The sequence below is a fragment of the Leucopleurus acutus genome, assembly GCF_964270905.1.
Source record: "Leucopleurus acutus genome assembly, chromosome: 9".
NCBI lineage: Eukaryota > Metazoa > Chordata > Mammalia > Artiodactyla > Delphinidae > Leucopleurus > Leucopleurus acutus.
In genome coordinates, this window is record NC_139144.1 from 10,247,750 (window position 1) to 10,258,743 (window position 10,994).

The window sequence follows — 10,994 nt, forward strand, 5'->3', positions numbered from 1 at the left end:
CAGAAAGCTTTTCCTTTAAGATCAGGAATAAGGGAATGATGCCCGCTTTTACCACTTCTATTCTGTCTAGTACTGGAAGTTCTAGCCGGAGCAGTTAGGCAAGAAGAAGGCATCCAAATTGGAAAGGAAGAAGTAAAATTATCTTTGCAGATGATATGACCTTATGCATAGAAAATCCTGAAGATCCACACATAAAGTTATTAGAACTAATAAATGAATTCAGCAGAGTAGCAGGATACAAATCCAACACACAAAACTCAATTGCATTTTTATACTAAAATGAAGAACCTGGAAAGGAAATTACAAAAACAATTTCATTTACAATAGTGTCAAAAAGAATAAAATACTTAGGAATTAGCTTAAACAAGGAGGTGAAAGAGTTGTACAATAAAATTATAAAACGTTTTTCAAACAAATTAAAGAATATATAAATATGTGGAAAGAGTTATCAAGTTCATGGACTGGAAGACTAAATATTGTTTGTTTTATTGAGGTATAGTTGATTTACAATATTATATAAATTTCAGGTGTACAACAGTGATTCACAATTTTTTAAAGTTATATACTCCATTTATAGGTATTATAAAATATTGGCTATATTCCCTGTGCTGTACAATATATCCTTGTAGCTTATTTATTTTATACATAGTAGTTTGTACCTCTTAATCCCCTACCCCTATCTTGCCTTTCCCCGCAGAAGACTTAACATTGTTAAAATGTCAATATTACCCAAAGCAATGTACAGATTCAGTGCAATTCCTATCAAATACCCAATGACAGTTCTTGCAAAAATATAAAATTCATTCTACTCATATGGAATCTCAAGGGACAGTGAATAGCCAAAACAATCTTGAAGAAGAACAAACTAGAGGCTCACAATTTCTGATTTCAAAACCTGCTACAGAGCTACAGTAATCAAAACAATGTGATATTGGCATAAAGACAGATATACAGACCAATGGAACAGAATAGGAAACTCACAAATAAACCTTTGCATATACAGTCAAATGATGTTTGACAAGGGTGCCAAGGCCATTCAATGGATAAAGGACAGTCTTTTCAACAAATAGTCCTGGAAAAATTGGGTATTCTCTTGCAAAAGATGAAGTTGGACTCTTACCTAAAACCGTATACAAAAATTAACTCGTAATGGATGAATGTAATCCTAAATGTAAGACTGAAAACTCGGTCTTAGAAGAAAACTTTGGACAAAAGCTTCATGAATTTGGATATGGCTACAATTTCTTGGACGTAACACCAAAGGCTCCTGCAACAAAGGAAAAAATATACAAATTGGACTTCATGGAAATTTTAAAAATTTGTGCATCAAAAAGACACTATCCACAGAGTATAAGCAGCCCACAGAGTGGGAGAAAATACTTGCAATCATATATCTGGTAAGGGATTAATATCAGAATATATGGAGAACTCCTAAAACTTAACAATAAAAAAAAACCTGATTCAAACATGGGCAAAGTCCTTGAATAGACATTTCTCCAAAGAAGATATACAAATAGACAATAAGCACTCTAAAAGATGTTCTACATCACTAATTATATTAGGGAAATGCAAATCAAAACTACAGTGAGATACCACCTCACACCCATTAGGATGGCCACTATAAAAATAACAGAAAAGAACATGGGTTGGCAAAGATGTGGAGAAATTGGAACCCTTGTGCACTGTTGGTGGAAATGTAAAATGGTGAAACCACTGTGGAAAACAGTATGGAGGCTCCTCAAAAAATTAAAAATAGAGCTACCATATGATCCAGCAATTCCACATCTGGGTATATACCCAAAAAAATCAAAAGCAATGTCTCAAAGAGATATTTGTATACCCAGGTTCATAGCATCATTAATCACAATAACTAAAACATGGAAGCAACCTAAGTGCCCATCAGTGAATGAATGGATTACCAAAATGTGGTATATACATACAACGGAATATTATTCGGACTTTAAAAGGAAGGAAATTCTACGGTATGCTACAGCATGGATGAACCTTGAGAACGTTATGCTAAGTGAAATAAGCCAGTCACAAAAAGATAAATAATGTATGCGTCCACTTATGTGAGTTAAGTAGACAAAATCATAAAGTCAGAAAGTATAATATAATGGTGGTTGCCAGGGGCTGGGGAGAGGGGAGATTGAGGAGTTATTGTTTAATAGGTATAGAATTCCGTATGTACAAGATGAATAGAGTTACGGGGATGGATGGTGGTGATGGCTGTGCAACAATGTGAATATACTTAATGCCACTGATCTATACACTTAAAAATGTTTAAGGTAGTAAATTTTATATTATGTGTATTTTAATGCAATTTTTAAAAAGGAAAAATATTGGGGAAAAAAGCATTTTACAGCGAATAATCCTATGACATTTAGTACATTCACAAAGTTGTGAAATCACCACTTATCTATTCATTTCCAAAACATTTCCATCACTTGAAAGTAAAACTGTGTATCCATTAAGCAGTTTCTCCCATCCCTCCTTCCTCCCAGTCCCTATAGGAACCACCAACCTATGTTAAGCCTTTGTTTATCTATTCTGTATTTTCCTATAAATGGAGTCGTACAATATGGGCCCTTTTTTGTTTAGTTTCTTTCACCCAGCCTAGTGTTTTGGGGTTCGTCCATGTTGTTCCTTTTTAAGGTTGAATAATATTCTATTGCATGGATAGACCACATTTTGTTTATCCATTCATCTGTTGACAGACATGTGGGTTGTTTCCACATTTTGGCTATTGTGAACAGTGATGCTATGGACATGCATGTACCTGTACTTGTTTGAGTCCCTGTTTTCACTTCTTCTGGGTATACACCTCTGATGGAATTACTCAGTCAAATGGTAAGTCTGTGTTTAACTTTTTGAGGAACAGCCAAACTGTTTCCCCAGCAGCTGCACAACTTACAGTTCCACCAGAAAGGTACAAGGGTTCCAGTTTTTCCCCATCCTGTCAATACTTGTTATTTTCCATCCCTTTTTTAAAAATTTTTTTTATTTTTATTTTTTTATAAATTTATTTATTTTTGGCTGTGTTGTGTCTTCGTTTCTGTGCGAGGGCTTTCTCTAGTTGCGGCGAGTGGGGGCCACTCTTCATCGCGGTGCACGGGCCTCTCACTATTTCGGCCTCTCTTGTTGCGGAGCACAGGCTCCAGATGCGCAGGCTCAGTAGTTGTGGCTCACGGACCCAGTTGCTCCGCGGCATGTGGGAACCTCTCAGACCAGGGCTCGAACCCGTGTTCCCTGCATTGGCAGGCAGATTCTCAACCACTGTGCCACCAGGGAAGCCCCTCTATCCCTTTTTAAAAATCACCATCCTAGTAGGTGTGCAGTGGTATCTCACTGTGGTTTTGATTTGATTTCCCTAGTGAGTAATGAATTTGGGCATCATTTTATGTGCTTGTTGGCCATCTGTATATCTTTTGGGAGAAATGTCTATTCAAGTTCTTTGCCCATTTTTTTTTGTTTTGTTTTTTGGGTTTTTTTTAGCGGTACGCGGGCCTCTCACTGTTGTGGCCTCTCCCGTTGCGGAGCACAGGCTCTGGACGCGCAGGCTCAGTGGCCATGGCTCACGGGCCCAGCCGCTCCGCTGCATGTGGGATCTTCCCGGACCGGGGCACGAACCCGTGTCCCCTGCATCAGCAGGCGGACTCTCAACCACTGCGCCACCAGGGGAGCCCTGCCCATTTTTTAATTGAGTTTTTTTTGTCTTTTTTGTTATGAAGTTGTAAGAGTTGTTTATGTATTCTAGATACTAGACCCAATCACATATGATTTGCACATATTTTCTCCACTCTGTAGGTTGTCTTTCACTTTCTTGATAATGTTCTTTGATGCACACAGGTTTTTACTTTGATGAAGTCCAGTTTATGTGTTTTTTCTTTTGTGGCCTGTGCTTTTGGTGTCATAACCTAAGAATCCGTTGCCAAATTCAAGGTTATGAAGATTTACCCTCATGTCTTCCTCTAAGCGTTTTATGGTTTTAGCTCATATTTAGGTCACTGATACATTTTGAGTTAATTTTTATATATGGTGTGAGGTAGGAGTCCAACTTCATTCTTTTGCATGTCGGTGTCCGTAGCTCATTCTTAACACTAACAGCCCCAAGGTGTCAAATAGTGTCTTAAATGTCCATTTACTGCCCAATAACAAACATTCCAAAATGTGGTGAAAAACCCTACAACGTGAGTACTGGCTACTTTAATAATTGAAAAGAACAGTCATTCAGTTTGATGGCTGAGATGGTTTTAATTGCCCCACTTAGAGTTCATTTTCAGTGGTAGGTCCTGTCCACATTCTGCCCCTTGTGTTCCACTTGAGCCCAACATCCCCACTGGGTTGGAACCCAAGCCTGTCCCACCCTGACCAGTTCTTGTCCAACAGAAAATATAGTGGAGACCTTGGCCCATAGTACCAAGCCCTTGCTGGCCTCCTGTATTTGCTGCTGGCTTGTGTCCTTGGCTGAAGCCCTGTGCCTCCTCTTCTGTAGTCTGCTGGTGACCAGTGGTTATCATGGCTTCCAGTGCTCTCTACTCAGAAGCTCTCCCACCCCTCATCAGCGATTTCCTTAGTCTGACAGCGTGACCTTCGGCCACTTTGTGCATCCTTGACTTTATCCACCTATTATCTCTCTGTTCCAAATCAGAGCTATCTCCTGTTACTAGCAAAGCAAGGCCCTGTCTTCTCTGAGTCTGAAGTTTATTCCTTGCTTCCAGCTCAAAACTACTCTCTTGGAGCCACCTTGATCCCATCTCAGGCTTCTCTAGGTGTCCCGTTCTCGTCTTTAACCATTGCACCTTCTCAGATGGCATTTTAGGCTCCTTGGAAAACTTCTTGTGATGTCTTTTGTCCACCGTGAATAATATAATCTTTTGACTGCTCAACACTGTGGTTCAATCTGTATGAATCATCTGTGTCTTTTCTAGTACGTTCATGCTCATGTTCTCCAAAGCCACCTTCCTCTTCTCTTGTTTTTCTCTTTCCAGCTCTTCATGTGTATCTCCCAGAGATATCATCAAAGAAGACTGAATTGTTTATCTATCTGATTATATGGAAATCATGAGAGAATAAATCTGAAACTGTCAGAATTTTTTCCTGATTCATAAGCTTTTAAAAGTACAATTTTAATTTTGAAATAGGTGATACTTTTACTTGGATCAAAAGTTGAAACAATAAAAATATGTACAGAGAAGTCTTGCTCCCATCATTCCCCTTTTGCTGGCAAATCTAGAGTTTTACGGTCTTTTTTCCCGACGTAAATATCTGAAGAGCACTAAATTAAATAATTCAGTAATTAAGAGTACTTAGTGTTGATGAATACACTATGCTGTTAGAGACTCTGAACAAGTACGTCTACTTGTGAGTTATAGCTATTCCCCACTCTATGCCCTCCCCCATATATGTGCATCATTTTAAGTGATAACAGGAACTCCTTATGCTAGAATAAAAATAAAGTTTGTAGGAGGTAATCTTGAAATTAAACCAAAGAACTTATATCAACTTATATTTTAAATAGTTTCTAAAATCAAAGATTAATCTATGTATGTTTCATGAAGTTATTTATATTTTATTTTCACAAAATTTAGTAAATTTTACAAGGAGTATATCCTAGAGCAAATCATTATTTTGTGTGTAGCTATTACAATTTTGTGTCATATTTGGGGTTGTCAACAAATGAAATTTACGTAGGAAAAACCGAAGCTAATAATAGTACTCAAAATAAACATTAGCTACCATATCTTCACTTGAACTTTTTTTTTTTTTTTTTTGTGGTACGCGGGCCTCTCACCGCTGTGGCGTCTCCCGTTGCAGAGCACAGGCTCCGGATGCGCAGGCTTAGCGGCCATGGCTCACGGGCCCAGCCGCTCCGCGGCATGTGGGATCTTCCCGGACCGGGGCACGAACCCGTGTCCCCTGCATCGGCAGGTGGACTCCCAACCACTGCGCCACCAGGGAAGCCCCCACTTGAACTTTTTGATAGAAGGGTCCTAACTTGCTGATGAAACTAACTGTGTGCGTATGTCTTTTTCTTCCAGATTTGGAATGGAGAGAAATGGAAGGAGATGATGGTGAGTTTCATTATGGAGGGAGAAACTACAGGATCTGGCACCAGATTGGACTGGGGAGAGAGGGCAAAGTGAACAATAACTGGGATTTTAGATTTTGAACAATTGGGAGAAGTTGCTACCTTAGTAAGGAAGAGAGAGGGTTCTGAGTTTAGCTTAAATTAATTTGTGTCAATTCAAGCCACCTGATTTGATTGACGCTTCATTTTCCTTTGCTTTTTTTAGATGGTCCCAATGAGGCTCAGGACAGCGACTTTCCAACAGGTATGTTTCTTCTCTCTGCTCTCGTTGCCTGTCCTATTGAAGGAAGACATCACCTGGGCCGGTAGTTCCAACCCCTGTGACTGCATCAAAATCACTGCTAGTCCATTAACCCTTTATGTGCCATAAATAATATTGCCAGAGAGACAACTCCCCGGGGACCTGTTACCATACAGAGTTAACACAGAGAGTTTGTATCTTTGGAAGTAAAGCCCAGAAATCTTATTTTTAACAAGTTCCCAAAGTGATTCGAAAGCACATCCAAGTTTGGGAATCTTTCGTCTGATCCAGTGGCTTCAATAATAGATCCGCCAAGGGTCCCGGACTGGGCATGAGTGCATATATTAATAGGTTTGTTTGCTCTGGCTTTTCCCTGTTGCACTTAGCTACCATGCTACGTAAGAACAGTTGTTCTCTGTCTGGATAAGAAAAACAGTGTCCCTGGTTTCATGCAGGCAACACTCAGAAACCCGAGTTACTTATATGATGGATTTCTACTACAGTCTCCCTCCCCATAGAGTTCTTTAGTTTCTCCAACAAGTTTGCCAGCTCCTGTACTCTCTGGGGTGGTGGCACAGCCCGTAGAACTCTCTCAGCCCCTGTGGAGTGTGGAGTTTCTGAAGAGAGACATTAGGCAGCAAGTGGACCCCTACAGGGGAACGAGACACCTCTTTTCCAGTGCTTTGAGTCCTGCCGTTCACCAGGCACGGTCCCGAACCCATCATATGACTTCCTGGGAAACAAGAAGAGGGCTGATCACCTGCGCTTCCTCCTGTGGTTTACATCCACATTTAAGGTAGCAGCACAGGCATAGTAGCTTCCTCTTTCGAGAAAAGAATTGGAGAGAATCCTGGAGCTCAGCAGGATTTGTATTGATTTATTTTGTTAATAGACTTACCATTTAAAGTTTACTAATTATATGCAGGAAATTATATGCAATGAAAATTGGTAAGATGCCGTGGCCAAGAACGGGGTCGGTGGATGAAACCTTTGCAGGTGGCCTTACTGTTCTGAGCATCTAGTGCTTGTAAGAATTCATACTGTATTGGATGTTGTGGTTGAAAATCTGAACAAATAAGTACAGACTTGTGATAATCTCTACCAAGTATTTTTATCAGTGGCTTCAGTTTTGCAAAATGTTATTTATCTGTGATTTCTGTTACTCTGTACCCAGTAGTAACTCCCTGTTTCCTTTACACATTTTCCAACTTGTCTGTAAAGAGCAGAGAACATTAACCAGAAAACCACAGTGAATCAGTGATTGTGTCCCCCGTGGGGAATTCCTGGTGACAGGGTTAGGGAGTCCACTGCTGGGCCAGAAGCACAGGAGTATCTTGGAGGGAGCGGAGGCGTGGCCAGAGAATGGGGCCTGGGTTCCACATCTAGGGTGCACAGCTGCTCACTCTAGCCAATTAAATTTGGGCTTGGTGTTGCTAGATCTCGGAGGTTTCAAGAGAACCCAGACATTTCCTCCCAATTCTTAACAGTTGCCCCCAGACGTCCTTTTCTCTTCCCTCTCTCATGTCACATGATGCCGACCCCACTTGGATCTGGGGTGGGTGATGGTACTTCTGTCTTGGTCTCAGGTGGCCTAGGGGTGCCTGCATTTTACCCTGAAGGAGGCCACCTCCTACACGCCAGGCTGGGGTCTCCCCTCCCCACCTCTAACCTGGGTCCCTGACACGCAGGGTAAGCGCTGATATCTTCATTTCTCTCCACAGTGGAGAGGAGCAGACTACAAGAAATGCTGTCCCTCCTGGGACTAGAGACGTACCAGGCACAGAAACTCAGCCTCCAGGACTCCCTGCAGATCAGTAGTGATAGCATGAAGAACTGGGCTCCACAGGCTCCCAAAGACTTGCCCTGGAATTTCCTCAGGAAGCTGCAGGCCCTCAACGCCGAAGCCAGGAACACCACCATGGTGCTGGACGTACCCCCGGACACCAGGCCTGCGGAGAAGGAGAGCCAGGTGGAAGAGGAGATCATCTACTGGGACACGGCCGACGACATCTCTGCGGACATCTATTCCTTCTCCGAGCTGCCAACACCCGATACGCCTGTGAACCCCTTGGACCTTCTCTGTGCCCTTCTGCTTTCCTCAGATAGTTTCCTGCAACAAGAAATCGTGCTAAAAATGTCCCTCTGCCAGTTTGCACTCCCTCTCGTTTTGCCCGACCCAGAAAACCACTACCACACGTTTCTGCTGTGGGCCATGAGGGGGACTGTGCGGACATGGGGGTCACAGCCCCCAAGGGCGGTGGGCAGCTTCAGAGAAGACAGCGTGGTCCTGTCCCGAGCACCCGCCTTCGCCTTCGTGCGCATGGAGGTCAGCAGCAACTCCAAGTCCCAGCTTCTCAACGCCGTGCTCAGCCCTGGCCACAGGCAGCGGGACTGTTTCTGGCATCGGGATCTGAACTTGGGCACCAACCCTCGGGAGATTGCAGACGGGCTGGTGGAAATTTCCTGGTTTCTTCCCAGTGGCAGGGAGGACTTGGACATTTTCCCGGAGCCCGTGGCCTTTCTGAACCTGAGAGGTGACATCGGCTCTCACTGGCTGCAGTTTAAGCTCTTGACAGAAATCTCCTCGGCCGTGTTCATCTTGACTGACAACATCAGTAAGAAGGAATACAAACTGCTGTACTCCATGAAGGGGTCGGCCACGAAATACTACTTCATCCTGAGCCCCTACCGTGGGAAACGGAACACAAACCTGCGGTTTCTGAACAGGTTAATCCCTGTGCTGAAGATGGACCCCTCGCACGTCCTGGTGAAGGTCAGCAGCACGGACAGTGCGGGCTTCGTGCGCCGGATCCGCGCCATCGTGGCGCACGTGACGCGGGCCCCCTGCAGAAGGGTATCCGTGGAGGACATGGCGCATGCGGCCCGCAAGCTGGGGCTGAAGGTTGACGAGGACTGCGACGAGTGCCAGCGGGCGAAGGACCGGATGGAGCAGATCACCAGGAAGATCAAGGACTCGGACGCCTACCGCCGGGCCGAGCTGCGGCTGCAGGGGGACGCTTGGAGAAAGGCGGCCCAGGTGGAGAGGGAGCTCTGCCAGGCCCAGTGGGCTGGGGACCCTCCTGACAGGTGCAGGGCTGAGCTGAGGCATCGGCTGCTGGAACTTCGAACGCAGCAGAATGGCCACGACCCTGCCTGGGGGCTTCAGGAGTTCATCTCGGGCATCAGCAGCCCCTCTCTGGGCGAGAAGCAGTACTTCCTGAGGTGGATGGAGTGGGGACTGGCCCGGGCGGCCCAGCCAAGGCCGAGAGCGTCTCCAGAGACGATGCTTACCCTGAGAGCAAAGCACCGTGGGGCCGTGGACTTCAGCGAGCCCCTCTGGCCGGAGCCCCTGGGGGTGGAACACTTCCTGCGGGAGATGGGGCAGTTCTACGAGGCCGAAAGCTGTCTCGTGGAGGCCGGGAAGCTGCCGGCGGGGCAGAGGCGGTTCGCGCACTTCCCAGGCTTGGCCTTGGAACTGCTGCTGAAGGGGCTCCCCCTGGAGCTGATCGACGGGAACACCCTGAGCACCCCCCTGCGCTGGGTCACGGGGCTCCTGAAGGAGCTGCACGTCCGCCTGGAGAGGAGGTCGCGCCTGGTCGTCCTGTCGGTGCTCGGCGTGCCGGGCACAGGCAAGTCCACCCTCCTCAACACCATGTTTGGGCTGCGGTTTGCCACGGGAAGGGGCCGTGGTCCTCGAGGGGCCTTCATGCAGCTCCTGACGGTGGCCGAGAGCTTCAGCCAGGACCTGGGCTGTGACCACATCCTGGTAATCCACTCCGGGGGCTTGATAGGCGGAGTCCTGACCGAGGCAGGGGAGAGGTTTGAGCAAGAGGCTTCCCTGGCCACGTTGATTATGGGGCTGAGCAATGTCACTGTGGTCAGTTTAGCTGAAACGAGGGACATTCCGCCGGCTATTCTGCATGCGTTTCTGAGGCTGGAGAAAACAGGGCACATGCCCAACTATCAGTTTGTGTACCAGAGCCTGCAGGATGCGTCTGCCCCCGGCTCCAAGCCGAGAGAGAGGAAGCAGCTCCTGGACGAGCCCAGGGATGCGAGCAGAGCCACGGTGCAAATGGAGCATCAGGGTGGCGGGATCCGGACGCTGGCTGGCCTGGCCTTTTGTGACCCTGAGAAGCAGCACGTTTGGCACATCCCCGGCCTGTGGCATGGAGTGCCCCCCATGGCCGCTGTGAGCTTGGGGTACAGTGAGGCCATTTTTGAACTGAAGAGATGCCTGCTGGAAAACATCCGGAATGGCCTGTCCAACCAAAACAAGAACATTCAGCAGCTCATCGAGCTGGTACGACGGCTGTGAAGCATCGAAAGAAAAGGAGTCCAGCTGCCAGAGGCCCGCCGCGAGCAGCCTGTTCTGATGGGGGTGTCCACGTGGGGCTGTGCCCAGCTCCTGAGAGGGGAGCCAAGTGACGGACGGGGCCCAGGTCTGGAGTTGCCTACGCAGTGTCAGGGAAGGATGTGACCTCACAGATCAGCTCAGAGATGCTCTCGGGAGTATAGGAGGCCTGGGGCAGGAGGGGTAGACACAAGCAGTAACTTGTCCTTTGTCTCTGAACTTCGAGGCCCCTGGTGGCTTGGCCTTTCGTACAGCTGCTCCCCGTTCTCTGCCTCTGGAGTGGAGAGTGGCTCCTGAGCGCTGCAGCCCGG

General features: G+C 46.1%; 1 protein-coding gene across 2 annotated transcripts in view; it reads left to right on the forward strand.

Annotated features, from left to right (window-relative positions):
* Window positions 1–10,994, forward strand: part of LOC309966439 (up-regulator of cell proliferation) — a 93,116-nt gene extending 82,122 nt beyond the window's left edge. For both annotated transcript variants that reach the window (XM_082846495.1, XM_082846494.1), the window contains 3 exons: window positions 6,042–6,074; window positions 6,297–6,335; window positions 8,054–10,994. In XM_082846495.1, coding sequence (XP_082702621.1) covers window positions 6,059–6,074; window positions 6,297–6,335; window positions 8,054–10,647 — 2,649 coding nt within the window. In that variant the 5' untranslated portion in view covers window positions 6,042–6,058 and the 3' untranslated portion in view covers window positions 10,648–10,994. The remainder of the gene's footprint in view (window positions 1–6,041; window positions 6,075–6,296; window positions 6,336–8,053) is intronic.